This window comes from Varroa jacobsoni, unplaced genomic scaffold, assembly GCF_002532875.2.
Source record: "Varroa jacobsoni isolate VJ856 unplaced genomic scaffold, vjacob_1.0 contig00672, whole genome shotgun sequence".
NCBI classification, from domain to species: domain Eukaryota; kingdom Metazoa; phylum Arthropoda; class Arachnida; order Mesostigmata; family Varroidae; genus Varroa; species Varroa jacobsoni.
Window position 1 is genome coordinate 1 of NW_019214508.1, and position 25,731 is coordinate 25,731.

General features: G+C 36.8%; 1 protein-coding gene across 15 annotated transcripts in view; it reads left to right on the top strand.

Moving 5' to 3' along the window:
• Positions 1 to 11: 11 nt before the first annotated feature.
• Positions 12 to 25,731, top strand: part of LOC111271482 (uncharacterized) — a 47,892-nt gene continuing 22,172 nt past the window's right edge. For 3 of the 15 annotated variants that reach the window (XR_002686893.2, XR_002686892.2, XM_022852308.2), the window contains exons 1-6: positions 12 to 414; positions 12,437 to 12,704; positions 13,052 to 13,162; positions 16,822 to 16,972; positions 23,377 to 23,553; positions 25,392 to 25,543. Coding sequence is in view for 9 of the 15 variants with exons in the window: in XM_022852308.2 (XP_022708043.1) it covers positions 287 to 414; positions 12,437 to 12,704; positions 13,052 to 13,162; positions 16,822 to 16,972; positions 23,377 to 23,553; positions 25,392 to 25,543 (987 nt within the window). In the remaining 6 variants the exon portion in view is untranslated. Of the gene's footprint in view, positions 1,784 to 2,548; positions 2,641 to 7,788; positions 7,975 to 12,436; positions 12,705 to 13,051; positions 13,163 to 16,821; positions 16,973 to 23,376; positions 23,554 to 25,391; positions 25,544 to 25,731 lie in introns of those variants that run through there. The other 12 variants (XR_002686888.2, XR_002686889.2, XR_015315343.1 and 9 more) reach the window with 10 other exon arrangements.

A 25,731-nucleotide genomic window follows, 5' to 3' on the forward strand; every position in this document is an offset into this window, starting at 1 on the left:
TAAGCATTTTTTATAATATTACAGAACAGTGTACTCTAATCCATGTCTGGAATTTGCCCAGACAGCCTGCAGTAGCTTCTAAGGGGGTTTATCAAATGGGATATCTAACGATCCTCAATAATTATCATGTAAACATCAATACCAAAGGAAAGTGCACAATGGATGTGTAAACACAACGCAACCAACCTTTTCGTTAATATATAATAATAACCTAATTATACTAATAATGACATCACGATCTTTTATGTACATAAATATTTGTAAATTTGTTTAATTATTTGAAATTATGTTTAAGATGTTTATTATGTTACAAAGCAAACGTTCTATCCTTCGAATACTTATCGACATTTTAAGAGTGCAAAATGATGAGAAGAATGTTTGTTATTATAGAAGAAATACACGGGTAACAAGCAAGTAAGTTTTACTTCCGGTACTTAAGTCGTTCGGAATACCAAAAGAACGGCTGGCTACAAGCACGAAACGTAATGAATCTACGTAGTTTAAAAAATCTTACTATTTTCCTTATCCCGTATTTTCGAATTTGTGCTGATTGAAAACTTATTGATTCACTTCATTTAAGCATCAGGTGATTATGATGCATGCATTTACAAATGGCTGCTTCCTGTTTAAATGCAACGACGTTAAAGAGGCGCACTACAACATGATGAATATCTTTTGTTATCGCACAACTCTGTGTTGGCCTGATAAACCTGAGGGACATGTTGTAGTCTGGGTTCAAAGCCTTGGTATTGTGCTATAAGCCAGCTGTTTGATGGAAGCTTAGAACATTTTGTTGTCACATACTACTTTTCAAGGCCATTTTTCTTTGATGCGACCGATAGCCCTATTGTGGACTTTATTTTTTATTGATTTAGAGCAACAGTAACAAAGAAGATTTATTTCATACTTTTAAATACTTCATCGAATCATCCTTATCTAACTAAAGGTTATAGTCACCTTTATTAGCGCGTTTAAATAATCAAGTGAATTTTTTTAATCGAGAACATGGCTAACTAAACAATATCTTAAGCTTTACCTTAAGCTGGAAAGCCATTAAGAAATCCAGGCCACATTTCCACATTTGTGTAGGCATCACTTCAAGATTGTCACTGGTGGCGCAAAAATGCTATTAATAACAATGTTGCTACTGGCACACTTCTATTGGTTTGGTATTAGACGGCGCTTTATATACATGTTTAAGCCCTATTGATCTAGCTATTATACTACAATATTAGAGCGGATCAGCTTAGTTTTGCTGTTGGCTGACAGGGAAGAGTATTTCGGTCACTCGTTCTGCGACTAAATAGTCGCAGGTGTTTTACTTATCTATTTAAACCGTAAACTCGGCCACGCTTATCCGGCTGAATATCCGCATTCCATGGCCGGGATCCTTTACAACCCAGTTTATCCAACTTCACGTTGCGCTATTCGGATTTCCTCACATTTTTCTCGTACGGACATGATTTCACTGTTCCTAAAGCCAATTAACGGGTTGCATAACTTCTGAGTTTTGACGCGATTGACTGTATCTTGCAAGAGCTCGCACTAATAGGCTTGCACAACGAGGCTTCTCGTCGTGCCCGACGTATATATTGTGGTCGTGGTGGTACTTGTAGTGATCTCAGCTGTTCCGACTGCAAGATGTCCGTGCTCACCTTTGTCGATCGGCGTATTCGCAGGGCTGTCGTCAATGGAGTGGAAAGGGACGTAGACTCCTGTCATTGAACCAGACTTTGATCACATAACGCGAAGCTACCATAGTTTGCTGAGACTGCTCATATCAGTAAGTGCTGGGCTTTCCGGCATATAGTCTTGTAGTATCCAACTTAACTTAGCATATTATGACACTTTTTCCGTGGTGAGAAAATCAGCAAAATGTGCTGATATCTTTGTTTTCTGATTCTGCTTAAAAAAAACTCTAAACCTGAGTTCTATAACCAACTCTTTTGTCAAAGATCATCTGCCATTCACGAACTCGGTGAAGGTCTCGCCAGCTTTGCCCTTGCAGCCTGCTTTCTTGGAAGAAAAGCGTTCCTACAGTTAATTTTAAAGCTTCTGCACATCTTTTGTGCACTGATATTGAGATAAAGAGCCTGGGCTGTTCCCTGTAAACATCAATACGTCCGCCTCATGACCTAATACGTCGACCATCTTCGTGTTTTTGCAAGCCGGTGGTACATTTAGGTTTCCTTTTGGTGCACATGACAAGGGGCAGTTCCCAATCGGCTAAGCATTCCAGCGACCGTTTTGCGACTTCGACCAAATCATTAACCAGCTTACCGCTTCCATAAAAACTAAACTATCAATTTATTGGCTTTGATTTCATCTCAGTAAAACAATGGAGAGTAAATGAAATTATTACAATAAAAAAATGTATTCAAGGAAACTTTAGGTCGTCAAGCATCAAGCATGTCATGTATTAATTTCATATTCCAAAATAGTTTTATTATATAACGGTATGACATTTATGTACTTTTGTGTTTGGGTACTTGTACTTCTTTAAATCTTAGTCCATTTACTTTGATATTGTCGTTTGGACTTTTTGTAGGCGAGCTGCTGCGACCCACAAATTCGAATGATTTATAAGTAGGAGTTCTGCCTTGAAATAGCGACGGAGACAGCTCATCATATATGTTTTCGGTAAAACTTCTACTACTGAAAATATTGTAAATTATTGGTCCAAAAAGTAAAAATAAGGCAATTGTAAACATGAAAATGAGTCTTGCAATGCATATTAGAGGCATTTGATTTTAAATATTGCCCGACACCGCTCAATATTGCCAAATATTTCAGATTCCTTAAAAAACTCTAGATGTCTGACGCGACAATAGAGAACTCAAAATGTGGATACTTAATTACAAGCTACATATTCACGCTTCAGTAACGGCCTGGGTCGAAGCAAACACAATCGAGCGAGAGATTGAAATCAGTATGACCTTGCTTGTCTTTACTGGAGTGATAGGTGCCTCCTATCGTTGATACCCCAACTAAACTATCGTTGACTCAAACCATCAAATGAGATTGGGTATAGTAAAGCACACAGATCTTAAAAGAATTTCCAATGTGTAAGTAATGAAAGCGAGTGAGTCTAATATACAAAATATCTTTGTCCTTAATTACGTGGTTTGCAACTGCTCAATAGTTCGGGATAACCTGATACATTTACTTTATCTATGGAACAAGATGTTTGATTGACTAAGAGGCCGATGGGTAGAAGCCTGTTCACACTATATATGAGTAACAAATATATAAATAAATAATTAAGTCTAGCGAGAGTACACTCCAGTTGACAGTGAAGCGGCTCTAAGAGGATACTCATTACAGATACATTATTGCCACAAGAAAGTCGAAGTCGTACGAAGGAAAATTGAAAGATAATAATTGATATGCAGCTAGAAGTGAGCAAATTCGTAATCTTATCATTTATTTTAATCCAACAATGTCCCAAAGTCTAGTCTGATTATACATACTGAAATATGACTAAAAATAAAAAATAAATAGCATTTGTTGTTGCTAAAAATAGAATTAATAAGAGCCAGCACATAAACTGGAAAGCACGGAAAGCCACTGATAAGCTATTCTGTAACTGACTTTCAACAATTTAATACCACTTTCTGAGCATTGCCTCAAAGGCTTATCACAGCAGAGGGCTTAATACATACTTTTCGGAAAGATCAAGCTGGCGAAGAAAAATAATTACAATGATAATTGTCTTTTCTATTGTAATTCGGATCTTTCTGAAGTATTAAGAAGTGTATCCACATCCCGGTTTGAACGTACACCACCTCTGCGTCTTTTCGCTTAGTAGGCACATACGTTACTACTGCACTGTATCGATACCACCCGGATATCAGCATATCGACTAGGAAAAGCCACAACCGAATGCATTACGCTACCATGAAATGACAGGCTTAAAATTTTATGTGATATATGGAGGAATTTAACGAAAAACTAAGTAAAACAGCAAATGCATGTTAGGCTTTGTCTATGGCTTTGCGAAGTGAGTATAAGTTAAGTCAGGATAAATCGCACTACAAAAGTTACGGAAGCCCTAGAAAGTGGAATTTAGTACGTTAAACTGAGATAAAGGAAATGTTCACTTGATCCACTAGCATCTTTTAAACAATGTTGCCGAAAGGAAAAACAGCAGTTAAACAAGCCCATCTATATGGGATTGCAGAATATTGTAGAACAGCCACGGATTTTGTATTTCGACTCACTAGTGGAAGAATATTGGTTTCGTAGCCGCATCCAAATAACTCTTTATTATAACTTGCGTTCACTGTAATGCTCAGCTGTGTAAAGCCTCGTGATTTGTATAGCTTAAGCTTATATGACACGTGCGGTACGACCTTAATTTGTCTGTTCATGGTATTATTAACTCATTAAAGCTAAAGATTACTTAAAGAATGGTAGTAACCTGGTTCCCATATCGGATAAGAAGATATTCTTTGTATTGGCAAATTTCAATTAATCGTTTCCAACTTTTATCCTATTTATTGCCGTCTATTTACTTCAACAGTTTTGGTGGTGTAGTTTGTTTTTACCTCCGTACTTTTCTCATCTTTTTGTTTACCATTAGCTTAACAAAAAATTTCCTTTAGTTTAAATGATAGATGATGTTACAGTTTTTGCAACACGAATCGCTAGCGATCGAGCACAGCTGCGTAGCACAATAACTTGTACCTGTTAATTAGTAGATGTGGGTTACATATAGCTAGGGTATGCTCAACTTTACTCAATAAGTAGTAATAAAATAAAAATACGAACTGGTGGATGGTCTAAAACCTATCGGGAAGCACATAATTATTGGCTGTTGATTGGTTACTCTTAAATAACATACGTGAAATGCTTCAGTCCTTTTTTTTGGGTGAACAGATGAAAGGCTCTGTGAATACGTCCGAGAATATTATTAATGATAATCCAAAGCGAGTTTCTTCTGGTACGGCTTTAAAAAATCAGGTGCCTATAATAAACATACTTCAGAAGTCTTATGATGCTTACTTACATTAAACAGATTTCCATGATTCTAAGCAGCCACAAAAGAGCCTGAAGATTGAAATCAGTTTAGATTTATAAGGTCAATATGAATTTTTGTTAAATTACACTTTACTTTGTTGTTAGATTTTTTGAGAGATAGGTGCATATGGGATTTTCCGATTTTATCACAAATAGTAAAATTATCACGGGAACTAGAATAGATCATCTCAGAACTGCCTGAGTGCTTACATGCTGTAAGTGCTGTCTGAATGATGTGATCGAGACAGATATTAGAACTAGTATCACCAAGAAGGGTAGCTTCTGAGCGAGATGTATATTTTGTTACACAGCGCAATATCTTTTTTTCCTATGAACTATACCAAGCTAAAAAAAGCTTTCAAAAACTTATTAATCGGAAGTGACGGCTGACGGGATGAAACTTCAAGAATATCATTTCCGTTCACAGAATTGACAAATTCAATGCGAAGATTTTCCGCAATACTTCAAAATGATAACAGTATCATGGAAGTCATTGACTTAGAGAAAGCAATTTAGAGTGCTAGGAATTTTCAAAGCGACGCCGCTATCCGAATGCGTGAAGGCTTGCTTGCTAGAGATCAAAGAGAAATTAAACATGCTCATACATGCAGATTCCCCACCTGCTAAGGTAAATTCTGAGACCATAAATACGCAAAAATTATCATTAGTTATATATAATCTTCAAGAAAATTTAGGCGTGACAAATGCTACAATATTGAAAAAATAATGCGTTACACTAACTCGTCAGCTATCACAATTCGATGCCCTGTTCATAGGACTATCGTAGATAGGAAAAAACCACGCGCATTAGTCTTGAGGCAATTATCAGAGTTCTTTCATGGAGGGTATATGAAAAATTTCGGGAAAGAAAGACTCATTCTTTTTGTTGGAAAAACTTGAATAGGGACGTGTTTGACGCCGGAATAATAGATTCACTGATAAAAAAAAAAAACTTCGTTAGAATTTTGGAAAAATATACTTTAAAGTGATCTTTCCCGTTCGATATAATCTTAACAGCATTGGTACGACCTACTCTTGCTTTCCATATGTTTGGCAGATCTGTATAAACAACACATCGGACACACATTTCAATTATTACTTCCTTTGGGAGTAAAATATTTTTATCGTTTTTTTTGTAGCTTTTGTCTATTGTAGACTAACCTGAGAAAACCTAAAAATGTATTTTACCTTTTGTATTGACCTTTTAAGAGGCAGTCTACCGCATTTCTTTCTCATGACCTCTAACAGTTAATTCCTACAGTCATAACCCTATTTCCGAAATTTTGGCTGCGGTATCATGGTACGAAAGCTGTTGCCGTAAGACTAATAAGATAAACAAAATCGGTAAAACCTTGAAAGACATTCTCTGGTTTCCTTCCGAAAAATATAAAGCATATGTTCTCTTATTCAGCTTGGAAAGTAAAACGAATATAATGTGTATTATCTAAATTCGCTGTATTGAACGAATTTGGTAATCGAAGAACTGAAATTGTCAATAAAAGAAATCGATCTGTGGGTCAGTTTTAGTAGGGATAAGAAAGTAATAAGAGACAAGTAGTACATATTGTTATGAGAAAGAGTAGATAGACATAGTACTGTAATCGCTAGGCTGTTCCAGATACTAATTAAGGCGGGTTTTAACGAAGGGAGTAAGATCGTACGCCCGATTCACAGTGTTACTTGAGGTAGCCAACAAAAAAAACTGCATCCTTTGGAATAGCAAGCGTACGTTAACGACCTGTATATTTTGGTTCGTGGTGAAAGAAGATTCCTCCTCTGCTCATTAGTTCCGGTCAGTTCCTTTATAAATGGCTTGCTGCAACCTTGCTAGTTGTTCACAGCATGCGTCTAAATCGATTATTGTACCAGACAATAGCACTTCATTATGCATAATTTTTTTCTAGTTCCACTAAACACATAGCATCATCCTCTGTGGTGACAGTCTGGGCTTTGCCACAGATTGTGGAGCACATTTTTTTCATTTGCGCATTATCGTCGTATGTCATCTATTTTTCACCACTCACAATGAACCACTTTAGAAATGGCTCGATTTCATCTCCTTTCTATTGTTTCGCATATGGAAATACTATTGGGTCTTTTTTTGTAACCAGTTTTCTAACCAAATAATCTAAAATAATTTTGTAGTTCATGCTGGGCTTCCGGATGATTACATGGCTACCCACGTGTTTTCCTTGGTATTAATACTTTCACAATAACTTTTCCGTAATATATCATGTTGAAACTTTAGGACCAAAACGAAAAAACTATCTTTAGGGTTTTCTTCTGATAACCCATCGTGACCATAAATAGCATATTTTTTATGAGCCTGAGCAGCATTTGTGTCTTTATCATAATAAAATCAAAATATAGCAAACGTCTGCGGAAGATTCGTTCATATTCAATGTGCTCTATTCTAAACCTGTATAGAGATATTCAACAATTTCACATCTACTGCCGAATTTTAGCTTTCAAATTACGGTAACTTCTACCCGACACGACCCGTTGCTTGTAATATGTGATTTTAGAGTCATCTAGCTAGAAAAACAGTCTATACTTTCCTTGAGTACCTAATATAGAGTGTACAGAATTTCCTAAAAGAAGTGAGGAGGTAATAATAACGATAGCTTAGCTTAGTACTGGTGATGCTAGTGGAACGTCATCGTCATGGTTGTTTGTTAACTAGCGGAGGATTACCAGGATTATCTATTGGTTGAGTTCGCGGGCCCAATAACGAAAGTCCTACCAACAGATTCGTCGCTGAATAGTGCCCATTTTGTCTACTAGTTATGGTCGGTACTAGTCCTAGTGATCTGGATGCTATACAGGTACACGTGAACGACTTCAATCGTTTGACCTACGATTCAGTGTGACGCGTTAATTGCAAAGTTATTATGTAGGAGTGCCTGTATCCTTCATCTTTTTTTTTCGTATACCATAAACTGTTTTGGCATGCAGGTAAGTGTCAGATGCCATTTCTTGCAGTACTAACTAGCGAATACACAGAAAATTAACACAATGCATTATGTATGATTGTATATTATTATGTACTAGATGAACCCGTGAGCTTTGCCCAGCGCCTGTTTTGAGTTGATGTAATTAAGTTGGTTCATCTATAATATACTCAGCCTTATGCGAACAATAATGTGTATCAAGGTTTATCCTATAAGAGTTGTCTCGCTACGCGCATCTCGTGTTTTCATAGGAATTGTTCAGCAGTCCTGTTACCATTTTGCAGTTGTCTCATCAGCCCGTTATAATATTCGATTCGTGTTACACTTAATCTAACTCGTTTATAAATAGGTATCTTTACAGGCGTCCGGTTTTTTTTAAACCTTGTTATATGAATTCTATTATTCCGCTGCGACTATCCGGTTAATCATTTCTCTGATCTAGTATTTGTTACTATGTGGCTGTAACCACGTCACCTTGCAGCAGTCATTCTGTTGTCCTGTTCTAGGTGGTTGGTAATCTTATTAATATGACTCCGCTTCACAGTACCAACATACCAAGATTTAGCAGGAAAGAGATAGACTATAGTGAGCAATAGGCTTAATTAGGAATCCCGTTACCCAACACACTCAACCGAATATGAATCATAATTAGATTGTAGAAACCTTTACAAACGGCTAGTTGATTTCATATTGTATTAATTCTGTTATCCAATCGTTCCTATCCGGTTTCAATAGTCAAACCTCTCTAATCTAGTGAATTTCTTGCTTTGTGTCAATGATCTACTTACTTTGGGAAATATTCTGTAACCATATTCCAGCAGTGATTGGTTACCCTGCTGGAATAATTCCGCTTTCTTACTGAAATGTCCCATTATGACATTATTATACTTCATATTATTACTCCATCATATTATTATTACATAGACTTTGTTCTGATGTTGCAACTCATCCTCATCATTGATCATTGTTTGCATCATTGATTTTGCAAATTAAACTATTTCATGTAGTAGTATGGCCTTGCCTTCAAGATTATCGTCCTTCCAACTTCGAAAATCTATGAAGACGTGTATTACAAGATTTCTGAAGGAAACTATTACAAGTATCCAAAGTCGTTGAACCTTTTTCGTAAGTGACATTGTTGATAATTCTTTAATATTTGTAACTTACTTCTTGAAGATATATGATAATATTTTACACTGATGTGTCTAAATATTGTTCCGATCTTTTTGTTGATTGCTGAGTCTAAGGGGAGGATGCCATTTTAAGCTTTGAAGTAGAGATTCTAAATTAAAACAATGAGCCAGTTCAGTTAACTTATCTAGCATTAAGTAGAACGTTCCGTGACCTTTAAATTATATAGGGACTTAGTCATTTATTTTTATTGATCGTTATCACAACTAATTCCTTTATAAAGCAGAACAGGCCTGAATATCGATCTTTTTGTATTTTTTTTTCGATGGCAAGGAGATGGTAGCAAACGGTTGAGCCATCATTAGCATACTCAGATTATTTCTTCACAAATCTGAATTTTTTCAATATAAGTATAACCAGACACCACCGGGACAACGCCTACATCATGTGGGCTAAATATCGGGCTTGCCCCCCGGATATGTACTTGGTCTCGCCGAAACCACCACTTAGTAATTCTCAATTATATCGCGCCTTGCATTATGCTATGGTGTGAAACGCGTCTTGTGCTCCGCCCGTGCATTGCAGGCACATGCCCGAAAGGGCCTTTTCTATTTCACGCAGGTATTTTTTTAATTGCCTGTGGTTTGTAAGCACTTTTGTGAGGAAGTACATTAGTTTGCCTCTTAGCCTCTTTGGACGATCTCTAATGTTTGGAATGATGTCCCCTATAATTGGTCCAGGGGTGTAAAAGGGAACGGCAGCCCATTTCTTTGCGATTAGCTCAGTAAGGTTCCCTTGTGTCCGCTGTCGGGTCTGCTTAAGCTATCTGTCGATGTTTAGCTTTTATATATAACAGTGCCTGTCAGCACGAAGGCTCCCTGCATGCTGACCGGGCAGTACGCCCGAAATACCTTTAGGGCAAGAACACGTTGAGTGTAAATTTTGAGCTGAGCCTAAGCCTTGTCCAGATTAAGATTTCAGCGATTACGATTGATTCGGCCACTATTATCAACAGCATTTTTTAAGTCAAGTGCCATGTATGTTTGGCACTATTTTTGATAGGCTTATCTTTGTGGCGATCACAATCTTTATGTGTTTTGTAACCCGCATTGCCCGAGAGGCTTTTTTTTGGGACTCTTGCTTTGAAATCTGATATTACGACGGAATGATAGTACCAGACCCCTCAATGGAAGTAAACCTGATGGCATACGAGGACCACCTTGTGGTAACGATACTGGATAAGAGAATACACGCTGAGATTAGTATCAATTAAGTGAGAAACAGTGCTCCTAATAAATAGGAAAAAAATACCCGGGCATAGCAATTGAGGTCAAACGTGAGAGAACAGAGCTTAATAATTTTGGGGATCCAACTGGATCGGGGATTTGGGCGCTCATTCAGCGCTCGTAACAAACGGAGTCTTTTCACTTGTCATTGTCTGATTGCTTAAATAGCTCGAAACCGTAAATACGACGTACTGGGGGACACTCTGAAGAACCTAAACCTGTTTCTCCTATAACCAGCCTAAACAGTGCCTTCCGCCAAAAGACCTAAAGGTGCACTTTGTTTGATTGGCTGGTGTTTCGTCTTCGTGAATTGCAATTCTGCGAAGGTTCAATTTAAATTAGTTCTCGGTAAGCTGACTGTTCATGCATCCTTAATTTTTTATTCCTTATATTTATTTTTTATATCCAATTACCGTAGGCGCTACAGTTCTGTGAAGATTAGAAGAAAATACGTTAATCACGGCTATAGCACGTTTTCTTCCAACCTTCTACGGTATTTCGGCAAATGACTGAATTACGTTAACTATAGGCCAGAAGATGTCTTCGTAAAATTGGTGAGACTGAATGAAAACGTAACTATGTAACGTCGTGCCAGCTAAGCTGTCTCCTGTACTATTTTGAGAACTCGCGTTGTCTACTATCTGAATTTCATTCCATCATCTTTAGTTGGCGCTAAAGATGGTACGGCGCCATCCAGATTTGAAGGATCTATTATTACATTTGCGCATAAGAAAAGATTTTATAGCCGTTTTGAAGACCAGAGGCAATTGTGCAAAACACACGTCTTCAAGTCGTAGAGAAAATTGTCAGTTGATGATTTTAGAATGCTTAGCGTTGAATACAATAACAATTTGATACATGCCAGTATGGATTTTCCAAAATGAAATTAACTATAATACAGGAACTAGACACTAATTGGAGATCGCAAATTGCTTGGTTACCTTGCCTATTTCGATTTCTTCCTAGTATGGGCCTTAAAATTCAAGTATAAAAAATGAATGCACCTTGATTAAACTCGGCAGTTTTGAGCTGGTGTACCGCATTCGGGGTTTAAAGGGTGTTCTCTGAAGAACTACCTGTATAAAGCGTACTTAGAACTTATGCCTAAATTTCTTACTATGAGAAATATTTTAACAATTTAACGACTGTTCTGACTTGAACTTGTAAAATCCCGTATACAATGTACGCGTACTTACTGTATGAAACGTACTGTATTTATAATGTGAAGTTCACACCGTTACATACAACGGATTGCATGAACCGAAACTGCCAAAGTTGGTTAACTTTGTTAATAACATGAACATATCTGTTCTAAATATGCTTTTACCGAGAACAATACCGAAAATATCACAATTTATTTGCCGGACAAAACCTGTATAGTTAAAATATAGAAATATTCGAAGCACCCTAAACTTTACAGTCAATGCTGTAGAGCTTGAGGGGCTTACAGTCAGTTACTAAAGAAGCATTCCATATGCATAACCTGGTTTTAAGAATACTAATAAAAACGAAACATTAACTTGTAACTTATGCTGTGTTAAATGTGGTGTGAAAGTGGGCTTCACCAAGTAACCAAAGTAGGTTCTCACGTTTGGGCTTCGCTTTTAATATAGAGATTTAGTCCTGCCCAAGATGGGTTTGCGAAGCTATTACATTTAAATAAGACATTAAACGAGTCAATATCGTACTGGCGAGAAAACCTTTATATAAAAGATATTTACAACGTTTTAGAGTAACAAACTTATCACAAAAATATCACCGATTATTTTATAACATGGTTCAGCATATTGTGAGCTGGAGAAAATTCTCAAAAACAGCGAAAAATTTTAAGAAAACGTCGGCATGCCTTATTGTTCGGACAGAGTAGGGAATAGACAAAGACACGGACTATCATTACGAATTTGAATTACAACAATTTGATATTTACAAAGAAGCCTACACAGTTTACAAAATAACCATTACTGACACTGCGACAATTATACAGTAGTACTATTTTGCTGGTTTTGTTTATAGCACCTACAACATAACAGTTTTTTACTTTATTCTCAGGCTGCTCATTAGAAGAAAAATGTCTGCAAAGAATCTTTCAAGACCCTTGCAAAGGCAGTTAAGTGTCTCAAATGATGGCTGGGAAAAATGTGCACGTTGCAATGAGTCGGATTTTACATGTTCACACTTGCCACGTCAGATGCTTAATGACCTTTCATGTGGCGCAGACAGACACAGGGAGTCGAATGCGAGTAAGGTTTCATTTCATAATGTGTTTGGAGATCTAGACGATGACGTAACTTCATTACAGGACAAGACGACTGACCAGGTACCTGTTCACTAGGTAGATATAACACTGCAAACTGGTATGTGTCTCGTCTTAATGTGGCAAGTCACCTGGCTATGCCTTTAATCGTATTTTGTATTACAGCTTGCACAAAAAATTCATGTGAAATGAAAATTGATATCACGCTTTGTTATATATTACATTTATCGTATGAAATTAAAAAAATTAATTATAACATATAACATGCTCTATACATTTGGATTAATAATAAGATCCTATATAGCTTAGGAAGCAACGATAAATTAAGCTGCATCAAGATCTTAACATATGTAAACATTTTAAAGACGGTCTGCTATTTAGATACAACATGACTCATATTGGTCTTACAGATTACAGTAATTCACAATGAAGGCGATTCTCGGCGCAACTTTTTCTCTATGGAGCATGTGTTAATTCTATATGCTACCGCAAGTGCCTTCTTAAGAGTAAATCTCTTGCAGGTAATCACTGATTATTTTTTAACATAGTTCAATTATTGATCGAATATGAACTGAATAGAACCCCCAAAAATAGAAACAAATTATGTGAAAATGTAGGCATCGCGCATTGATCCGACAGAACGGAGAGAAATAAACACACGAACTAATCGTTACCAATTGAAGTCAGTTAGACACTCACGGAAAGGTCTAGTTAATTAGTAAAATAATCACTACTGAAATTGTATCAATTTTATTTTATTGATATTTAGTTTTATATAGCACTTTATGTAGCACAACGGTTTTTAGTACCAGCACCCTAGAAATTACCATTAACAAATATATTTTATATAGCATAAAAGCTTTTGGTATTCACAAATAAACATTAGTACATATAGGTTATTAAAACCTAAAGAGTCCCTTGTATTGTCGTCTACGTTGCCGAGTGAATATATGAGGTTAATTTTTTTGACCAATTTTTTTCGAGTTACATATATTCACAGAACTTCTCTAATACAGTCTACAATCAGAAACCATCCTTACATATATATAATACGCAATTTCACAATACATATATATATTGTGAAAAATTAGGTCGTTGATCGGAAACTAACACTAAATCATGTAACGGCCGAACCACCGACTGTTTACTAATTACTTTTTGATACTTGGCCATTGCTACCAACCAACTATTCATGCGGCTTCGTATGTTCTTTGTGCGGCTCGTGTGCTTCATACAACCTTCCTAATGGCCGTATGCCATCGCAACAGTTCTCCACTAGCCCTGCGCTCTCACACTTATATCTGTCGTCGTGATACGTACCTGGCGCCTCTCAATCTTGAGTTTGCATTTGGCTACTTGCTCCTCGTACAACATACGCCTGGTTTTCCTCGTCTGTCGCGTTTTCTTCCGTCGACACTAACCTTTAGCGACTAAATTTGTTCCTTCGCCCCTTGTTTTAGTGCAGGCGACCACCTAGACCACGACCTGACGCCGTTAATGATTGTGCGATCTACCTTTTTGGCGGTTTAGCGAGTAGCTTTTTCGTTCTCGATCTGGTTCGTAAACAGTTGGCTGACCTCTAGCTCTTATAGCTTAACGTTTCCACAAATTTGGCTGGGCAGGAGCTTTTTTGCTGCCGCCAACTACTAAAGGACAAAGTAGTTGGTCGGAGACCGACAGTGCATCGGCCCACGGCTAGTTTTGTTACGTTAACCCTGTCCAAACCGTAGTCGTGTATTCTTTACGTTACAGTAACAGTATATTGTATTTTAGATTTTTTTACCCAAAGTAACATTTAAAGTTTGATTATTATATCTATATATATGTCTATATCAGGTCGTTCACTATGATATGCGAGAACTTCTCAAATCTTTTTACGAGCAAAGTTTCAACATAATGTTAGAAGAATTTAAACAGTACTCCGTTATTATCGCGATTTTGAAAAAATAATAATTTTTGGGAATGTTTGATGAGTGTAGTAGATTTAACTGTAGCTCCTGCACCTTTATCATAGTAATACTTATGGCCTAAGGTCGTGCGTTGCCGTATAGTGTAGGTAGTTTGGCACTGTTTAATAATTCTGATTGTTTATTGCATGATTTGTTGTATTTTTCCATTAATGTGATTTGCGATTATTATAAAAAAATTTCATCGCAAGTCTGAATCCAACGCAGAAGTGAGTCAATGTTGTAATGTAGTACCAAAAGGAAACAAGCTTCTCTACGTCTTTGTTTTGTGTTCTTCGCTCAAATTATGCGGCACAAATTGATCCGATTTTTTTACCCTATTAGTTTTATCTGGGTGAACAAGTACAATATTGTTTGCATACACCCAAGCTGAGCGCTAGCACCTGTAATTTTTGAGGTGAATTGGCTTCCACCACAGTTCCAGGCACCTTATTATTCACCTACATGAAGGGTGTTCCAGGAGACTCATTTTCAAGTTCGCTGCAAATGTAGCTTCAATATGAAGCTCGTTCTTATATGATATGTCCGTTCCTCTTCTCAGCTTTCCTTTGAGTTACCAGCGGTTACAACCGATGATAGCCTTCACCACTTCAACCAGCTGCCTATTATATGCTTCATAATGCTTAAATATTTTCAAATGTAATTTGCCTTTTCATTGGGCAGGTCAAGTCAGCCAGGTTTTACACGCCTGGGCTGCCTATTATCGAATACTGCGATGGCGTGCTGTCGTAGGTTTGATGCGAGTCCTGTACTTAAAACTGAGGAGGTAACACCAAGCGTAAAGAAAACTATAAAAAGTCTGTTTTTGATTGACGTATTTGGTTTTTCAATTGCCATAGCGCATGTGCTTAGCCGCCGACTTACAGTTCTTTTTCGTATCACCGTTGTTAGAATCCTTATAAATTGTCAGAGTCGTACTTATCCTGGGACTGTGTGTGATTTGTTCCTACTTCTTATTCTGCTAGAACAGCGTCCTATATATATTAGACAAAACACTTATATACTTCATAACGATGAGGTTACTGTCACGTGCTGAACAGCTTTTCGGTCGTGGGAGACAATTTTATCATGGAGTTCACGCCAACAATCTGGGACATCATAGAAGTTTGTGCCATGGTTTCAACCAACATGAAGTATAGAACAACAAGTTGCGTCTCAGTGTTTTCGTAAGCCGCGAGAACGATACGGTTAATCTCTGGGTATAGAGCGGCGCTAAAAGGCGGGATAAGAGTACACCGTTTGGCAGCGTGGCTGAATGCAATGGAATTTGTGGATCTAAAATGAGCTTAATTAATCAGAAGAAGTAAAGTTTCGTTTGTTCTAACTTGTACGACTTATTTTGGTTTCACAGATTTTACTCTATTCTTATATAACATAATTTATACTCATAAAAGCGAAAAATAGTGCGTTATTTTCGGGATTCAACTGCCAATCGCCTATTTTATAATATTTTCGTACCACGCGAACTTCCATTAAGAATAAATACTTTTTTTTTGGTTCGAAATCGATGGTTGATATTATTTTCAGTTTTCATGCGGCGCTTGAAAAATCGACGAATACTTTCCTGAGGCAAACTGGATTTTTTTAATACGATTTAGATTTGAAGAGCTTATATATTCATCAATATGACTCAAAAAGTCATTTTTAATAGCCCTAGGCTTTCGACACAAAAATTAACGGCCGTTTTAGGAGGAGGAAAATTATCCGTCAACTAGACTGTTAGCATCGGTTTAAAACGTTAATATTTTAAAAATTGTTTGCAACTTTGATTGTTTTGAGCCCTTGCATTCAACTGAATCCTTTGATCTTTTAATTTGCTATCGATCCAAACTTTAATTCTGCTCTAATTATTCGTATGTACATTATTTAAGCAACACTTTAAAGGGTCTACACGTACCAATATTGTTTGACGCACCTTTACTATAAAAAGTTACTTGCGGATTGAGAAAGGGTTATTTCAAAAATGTCTCGCTAAGATTTTAAATCCCAAATTAAAGTTACAATTGCAATAAGTGACGATGACCTTAAATATACATACTCCTGGTACGTGCAAAAAATGTTGTTAAACAATCTGCTTTCTTAGATACAGTTCTAGAAACAACTCATAAAGAAAGCCCCAGACTTAGATATCCTGCTTTTTATTTGTATCAAGAGCGTACAGTAGATTAGGCAGCAGTGCTACATGCGTGACCATCTTCATTATTTGTACTCAGGTGTTCCGTATCAAGGAGTGTCTTGAGGACGGCTGGGTTAAGTTGGATGATTGTGAGGAGTTCCAAAGAGAAGGCTTTCTACGGCAAGGACAAATTAACGCTTGGGCCAATGATATGCTATTGATTAGAGATGTCCTCCACTACACTTTCGGTTAGTACTTTTGTTCTGTACATGAGAAAAATTTAGCTGTTTTTTTTGCTTGGGACGAATCTTTTCGAGATCGTAATCTGTGTAATCGGTGCATAGTAGTCATTAAATTGATCGTCAGCGGTGTTACCAACTTTTGTTGGAATTGGATTATTTTAGCGTTCTACTCGTAAAGGTTATGCTTTTCTGCCAATACGAAACTAATAAAAATAAGCATACGTAGTTAAGCCGGCTTACATTTTCAGAAATACGAATCTAACATGCCTAGATATTTGCAGTATTCACAAATATTTTTAAATTGAAAACACTTTCAAATTGGGTGTCAAGTTGGCTCATACTTTTCTTCGGGTTGTTTCCTACTGATTGCCACGGTGACAGTTAGTTAAGATAAGTCCTAAATAAAGCTTATGGCGCCTTAGGGGGCGCTAAATGTATATATTTTATATACATCTTCCCGAGCGCACTTCGCCAGTTTTGAAACTATATTTAGTACTAAAGAACTAACACTTTCGCTACTATTAAGAAGGTTCTACGAGCTTAGATCTGATAATAATGTGGGAACAACTGCCGTAAGCAGCAGTATGAAGTATAAGTATCATTTTAAAAAGTACTTTTTAGTCACCGCCTTGCGTAGAACACATGCAATTGACGTGACTCATGTCAACAACGATATTAGAAGAAAGGTTTTTACTTAGCTTTGCGACTTGTCTGGTGGCACAAAGTGGCACAAACGGCACTTGCTTCTAGATGATAACACTTCAGCTCTTGGATTTTGTTGTGCTTATAAGGTAGGCCTATTGTTGAGGCTAAACCTATAAAGTTGGGTTTAGACTGACTGACTCTGAAGTAGTGCTTAAAGGCAGTACGTAAAAGCTCGAGTAATTGCAAGCCAGCCAAATGACATACCTCGTCATGTGATATCTAGCATTGCTTGCTACAGTTACTGTCTACACAATTTTGTAAGGAGTAGGAAGGTATTGCAGCAGTTCTATTGAGATTTTTCTAAAGACAGCCTAAGAGTGCACTAGAAGATACATGGTTTTATCTATATAATCGTATCTCGATGATATATTTGAACGTCACATACAAAGAAAAAATAATTTTATTTATTAGACATGTGCTCTTGTCTTCGTAAAAATAGTATAAAATATATGGTTTGACCGACACTTGCAGTTCGTGAGGGAAACGTTAAGAAAACAAAAGATAATTTCTTCAGACGAGCCTTTTGTGGCTTTAACAACATATCGAGTTCCTTTACGCCGAAAATGTGTATCTTAGGAAGGGTTGTAGGGTTGAACTACGCGTGCAACTGTATCATAAGGATATTAATAATGTGGCTCTGTATCGGCTACACTGTGACTCAATCGCTCCAATCCCAATTATTAGTTTGAAGTAATCCCCATTAAATTCAATGTACGTATGCAACAGTTTTCTCCAGTTTCTAAAACAGTTTCCAAATTTTATCGTGGAAACAAACATCAAGCCGTATTTTGTATTTCCACGATTTTCTCAAATATCCTTCCTTTAAGACTTTTCATAACGGAAAGTTATGTTAAATTTAATAAATATGTGGCTTGAGACTAACCGTCATAAAACCAACTATTTTTTTTTCTTTCGGAAGAAACAGATTTGACCTCTATAGAGAATCTAGTTCTTTTCTGAGCTCCTAGACCCTGATCTGATGATCTTTTCAACAAGTTGTTTGGTTTTTTTTTGACGTTCAGTCCCTATTTGTTGTTATAACCAAATCAATAACAAGGTTTGTCTCCAAGGCTTTCTCGTTTGTGGAAAATTCGTTGATACTACTTATACATATTGGTTTGAATTATAGCCTAATTTCCAAAACCTTCCACCTGTGAGCACATAACTTCGTTTTCAGCGCAGACCATGATGTACATAAGTTTAGTACTTCCCTTTTGTTCTTCAGGAGAACGAAACAAAGCCGAGAATCATTTACTTTAAAGCGTTCGCTAAATACAAAACAAACGGTCCAGTATTCTCAGATTTAGCTTACCCTGAGTAGACACGTAGGCCAGTGTGGCGTCACAGGTAGGTTAATCCTTAATACATAAAAGATCATTTTTAGATATAATAATACATGGTTTCTACACTTTATCCAATATTTCGATCACCTTCTATAAAATCTAAATGTACCATCTACAGAACATAATGTTCGTTGCGCATGAATTCCTCTTGAAGTACGTTATGTTATTATAGACAAATTATTAGAATATAATCCAGATCACTGAATTTTTTTTCTATTCCCGACATTATTATTTTGCAACAAGTTGTTTACATTTAACATATAGGACGCTAAAATGCATACTTATTAACTTATTTTACTTAATACTTTTGTAAATATAAATAAATCTGAGTTCCAATTTTAACAGAAGCTGCTAATTTTCCCATCGCATGGGACTACAAAGAATGTACTCGCACCATCGGTTATACTCCTATTGGCATGTCCGCGGCTTTCAAGGAAGCTCATGTGAAAATATGAAAGAAATACCTAACGCTTGTTTTGACAATAATATTTCGATATTTATGATACACTTCTAAGGCGATTCCAATGTTTTTACAAAAGGCGTCAAAAAAAAGCACTTTATGCTAAGAAAGATTTCCTATTTTTTTTCTCATTTTTAAACGAAACCATATACAGCACCTACTTTTTTGAAAGCTATTGTATTGAACTTTCATAACATAATTTCTAGATTGGTGACTTCCAGCGTAGATCTACAAAAAACGAAGCTTTTACGCCCGTTTTCAACTGTATTTATGTGAGATGGATTAGGTATACGATAACATTGCAGATTCCTCACATCCTTCTGCTTCGGGTCTGCTCTTTAGAGCATATGTTTATGAAATCTATGTATAAAAGAACACGGCCGGTTGTGTGTTATGTCGGTCCAGGTTTTATTAGCTGACTCTCTACATACCAGAAAGCACTCATAGTAAAAAAAACTGGCGGCACAATTGCGCTTCTCATAACATAATAAAGGAGCTTCGCATAGCAGAGGCAAGTTGATTTTCGGCAAGGTTGGGGGGTTCAAGAACACTCTTTAAGTAGGTTAATCGAACTAGGTTATCTGCTTTACTGCGATGAACGATGCCGTGGACGCTACCTTTAAGTTAAAGAATGTCAGCGTCCTCTACATTGAGAGCTTGTATTTCTCAATTATACTTGTGCTTGGTTATAGGCATGCTAAATGCCACTTAATATTATTTGCTTAAAAGAGTTCATACATCCTAGCACCTTACCTTTCAGCTCCAAATTACCTGCAATGGTTGACGGCAATGACGAAAATATGTGGGCTAAAAATGCCGCCCCACGCCTACTCACAGCGTTCATTGTTCGACTGAATGGCTTGGATTCGGGGACACCATCGCCGAAAATAACCTAACTTTCCTGTAGTATTATTGAAGCACTGATATCAAGAATTACAGAACGCTAGCTACTAAGTATCTGGAAACTATTTGTGTAGGCATTTTTATTGGGATTTAGAAAACACAGGCTGGCCATTCGGCGAAATGTGCGTTGATGCGCCAGACAAGACTGCAGACATGACGTTGCCATGTAAAGTGATGTGCCTATCGTGTCTGTTCTATAATCGGGGTTTAAGTTTCGGGACTTACTATACATACATAGGTATCAAATCAACCAAAACTTTTCCTTCCAGGCTTGGCATACCTGGATGCGCTCAGTTGTCTTTTGTTATGGTATTATATGTTGATACAATATGCTACGCGATCTGCATTTCATATCTGCGATTTTTTGAGTGGACTTTGGAGTTCACCAAAAGCTGTAAAGAACCTCCGCTTGCTAATGAACGCACATAAAATGGCGAAACCTTATTATTACTCTTACAACAACAAAACTGTGAAACCGTGAATGATGCACTAATGATGCAACACACTGCTAGAAGAATACTGAAACACAAATTATAAGATGTTTATATGATAAATAAATCGTATTATATTCAGTTAAATTAAAGTTTCCGCGTGTAACGGTTCCTGGTATACCGTTAAAAAGCACTCTTCTTGCGCTATCAACGTACCGTAACAGTGGCGTATCGTAAAAAGTTCAACTAGAGAAAACTTTGCAATGCTGGATGTTTTAAATAAAAAAATGCATTTTCGACACCTATACCACATAATTAGTTAAGACCAAAATGTGAGAACTTATATACAGCAACGATGCTATCGCTAAAACAACTGCTCAAAAATGATTTGGTAAGTTTAGAAACGATCTCCGAAGCCTAAAGTATCGTCGTGACCTGGCCGGCCGGCTGAGTTTGATTACAACCATATGAAGGCACCTTTGAAAAAAGACGGCCGACAAGCAACTCGGAAATCGGCAGAAAGGATAAGCTGCAGCCACATAACCATCGTAAACTACTTCAAGTTCCTTAGGCTTATGCAAAAACTTGAAGCTTAAGTACCCCATGAACTCTCTGAATCCAATGAGGAATTACTGCCTAGCGTTGTATTTCAACATCTAGTTAGGTGTCAAATGTCACGCAGCCACAAAGATCTTTGCATAGAATCGTCACCTGTGATGAGAAGTAATATCTGTATATCAACATAAAGTAAAGCTTAAAATGGCTGGCTGCATTGTGCGCTTGGCGGCTTCAGAGTCCAATCAAATTTTGATCAAAAAAAGGTTATGCTTTGCGTTTGGTGGAATTGCGCGAATTTGGTTTACTAGAAATGGCTTCCTACAAACCAGCTAGTATCTCGACAGGTGTAGTTGGCCCAGTTGCATAAAGTCAACAAGGTTATCCAAAAAAAAAGGACTCAATGGGTAAAGTCAAGTGGTCACGCTCTATGCCAATACAAGGCCACGCACAACAAACATCATCAAAGATGCCCTCGTGTACCTTCCATGGGAGGTTTTGTTGCACCCTCTATATTCTACAGACTCTCCGTCGACGGATTTCCACCTTTTCTGTACAATAGGCAATCATTTTCGTGGCCTTCCTTCGGCATTGATCAAGAATTCAAAACGTGGTTAAAAAACTCCTTTAAAACGGAACCCATTATCCTCTGATGAGACGGCATAATAAGACGGACGGGAAACAGCCGTGAACAATGACGTAACACTATCACAAAAAAATCGCGGGAACTTTTTTACAGCCTAATACTATGGTTGTATTACGTAATATTCTGGCCTGAAGAGCTACCTGAAGTCTCAGAAGACAGTGAATTGATTCCCAGAATAGTTTCACAGGTCACCGACACATCCTCAATTGACCATAACTAAAATTCAACTGTCTGAGGGACACGGAAACTCTTTATGTATGTCTTGGGGGCGCCAATCTCGACTCTCTCTTTTTCCGAAAAGCATGACTCGTGCTGGCTGTTGTTGTTTGCGCGCATCGCATATACTACACTCACCTAAACTGAGGTTGTCAGTGCACGCTAACTATATGCAACTTCAGGATCTTCATTTTTGTTTCGTACGACTTACAATACATGATAACAAAAACCTTTTCTGAGTTAAATTATATTTATTTGACGAAAAAACCCTTTTATTTTACAATATTCGGAAACTATTGCAGTCTCATCTTAACCACTTTTATGGGCGTCTCATCTCAATAGCCAATTTTAGATGGTTCAAAGGTAAACAGCAGACTGTGAATTTATTATTCAAATAACCAATCACAGATATTTTAGGCACATTTAAAAATATAGTCTTCACGACGTTATTGTACTATGCAGTCGCTTTTACCTTGGTTGAAGATTTTGTCTTCTAAAGATTCCTGTGCTGCGCATTCGTATTAATTGCTTCTTAACCTTAGAAGTGTAGAAGTAGCTCAATGTTATTTCTGTTTAGAAGAGAAAGTCAATTATATAGAGCCCATACAATAGTGGCCCATGCTTTAAAGCATTTTTTGGACTCTTTAGCAGAGTACGGAGGCTATTTTCCCAGATGTTTATCCATAATTTAACACAAAATTTGAATAAAACCATTTTTCGAAGATAGATTGAAATGAATCGTATGATGCCAACTCAGCCACACATTTTGATATGCGATTCGAGTCATAAATATGGTCAACGATGAAGAAGGGCCGACTAAGGTTAATTTCACCTTTACTTTTTAATTTTTTTTTAACCTTTACAGTTAAGCGTTTCATGGAAGCTTAATAATGGCACAAATATCTTTAGTAGTTATCTTGACCCCAATGCTTGATCTATATCACTTTAGTCAACTAATGAGTTACAACGGCACAACGAAATAATTTGAAATTTCCAATGCATCAACGAACAAGTATAGAGCACAGAAGCTGGGATTTTATATCTGGCATTTAATATTAAACGAGATGATTTATAAATTTCGTTGGTATAACTAAAATATGTTTAAGACCTATATTGACTAGCAAATTCGTTTTGTCATCTTAATCTTTTAGGCGCGATTTTGGCGTTTCTTTGTTGTCAATACATGAATAAGTATGGTCTTAGGCATCTTCTTTATGCGTGTCTGCTTGGAACGTGGTTGACAACTGTATTGGCGTTAATGAGCTTCTTCCTTCCCGGGACTCAAATATACTTTTCATTTCTTGCGATATTACCAGCTGTGCTATCAGGTGAGTGGCTGCTGTTAATATCTTCTTTACAACAAAGTAAATGTATACTACAATATCAAATTAAGAAAATGTGAAGCAATAAAGATATAGAGTCATCACAAAAGAAATCGAATGAAGGATTTTAAACTGTACGTTTTCTTAATAGAATACAAAAGGTAACAAAAGTAAGATTTTCTTTAGCACTTCCAGTTATTTCTTTTTATGCGGACAGGTTGTCATTTTTTATGTATAGCATCAGGAACTTGTTCCTACTAGGAACCTGTACTATGTATGTCTTGCTGGACTCAACCTAAGGTTCCTCCAAGGTGGCAACCATTCAAGTAACTATTTATTAAAAACAACTTGTCGTTTTCCTTAATTCATTGTTTTCCTGATTATTCATTTCTGATAATAATTTTCGGTAGCATTGAGCTTTTTTAGTGGTATAGACCGCTGATATGAGATGACATGGTTACTAATACTTTAGCCTCTTATATACACGTAGTTACGGGAGAAGTTAGCTAAACTAATGAGATACGTGGATTCACAGGCCACTCATACTTCGCAATTCTCATTATACTGAAATAGATGCATACAAAATGTGGCACCTAAATCCAAACAGACCTTGGTGGGCTGTGCTTCGTAGCAGACATGCGTTCATTCCATTTTTTTTTTTTATTAAAAAAACAGTGCTTTCTACAACAAAGTAACTAACTCATCATGACAAAAAATAGTCCGTTGTTTTTGAAATCTGATCGAAGGTCAGCTTTTATCCATGGTATTCATACAGGGAGAACCTCTACTAAGATCATCAATTTCTTCTTTTATCCGATATCAACGGTCTACGTTATTTCCTGTTTTCATATGGCTTTTGAAGAATCTGAGGAAGTTTCCAGGAAGCAAATTAGAAGACTTTTTTTTTAGGTTTAGATTTTAAGTGCTCAAAGGTCATCAAAAAATATACAGCTGGATTTCTTAGGATAGAAATTAGCGGCCGTTTTGAACGTCAGAATTTTAATTATCAATTAGATCGTCTAGATAAGCTCCAGCAGTTATTCCGTTTAAGATTCTCTTCACCTCTTCGCATCTCATCTTCTTATTGGCCGACTTGACCTATTGTATTTTTTGGAACTCTGCCCTGCTATTACCCAAAAATTTACCCTCGCTGAAAATCTTTCGTATTCTAAGCGTATCTAAGTGACAATTTAACGACTTCATACCTATCAATATTGCTTGACACACGGGTTACTATTAAAAAAAACACATTTACGCATTAAAAAAAGAGCATTTTGACAACTAGTAAGTGGCTTCAGCCCTAAATTGAGCATGTAATCGTGGTGAGTGGCAATGATATCAAATAATGATGATCATCGGGAAGAATTTGTAGCATATGCAAAAAAAGTTAGTTTAGATGTGGTCTAGGTGGCCATTTAGGAATTTTTCCTATATATATATATATGTTTCGCAAAAAATAAATTTATTTTTTTAGTGCTGCACAAATCTTTATAGAATCCGTGAGTATATTTTTATTAGTACTTACGATTCCTTACGATTACTTACGTTACTGTTTTCCATTGCCTCAATTACGAGGCTTTGTTGCTAGCTCTATGTACCTGCACCTTGCTCATTTCATAATATTGCTTTTTCTTCTATGGACCACAGTTTTTCTCCTAAATGTTTGTCTTCTTGTATACATTTAATTCTATTCTCATGGTACTATGATTCTTATAAATAATTGGAGACCTATTTATTACCAGATTTAAAAACACCGAATACCCCTATCTCCTTATTTATTATCTATTCTCGATGCCGATCTTAACCTATTTGTTATTCCGTTTGTCTGATAACTGTCACTATAGGAGGTGATATCGTGATGATGACCTTGACATCAGTTGAAATTGCTACTTCTTCAACCGGAAATCGTTTGTGCTGGAGGTTCTTCATCTATGAGTTCATAGTGTTTGTTTCCGAACTCTTCCCGAAGCTTCTCGATCTATATGTGCTCCCAACTGTATGTATCTCCTTATCGTACACTGTACGTGTTATAATCATATAAGTGCGCCCCTATGTGAAGAACAAACGAGACTTATGTCACACGTAAATGAGAGTTGCCGCTTAGCTACATTAGAGGCAAAAGTTACTGCTTAGCTAGACTCTTCCGAATACTTTAGAAAGTTCAATGCACTTCTTCTAGTTCGC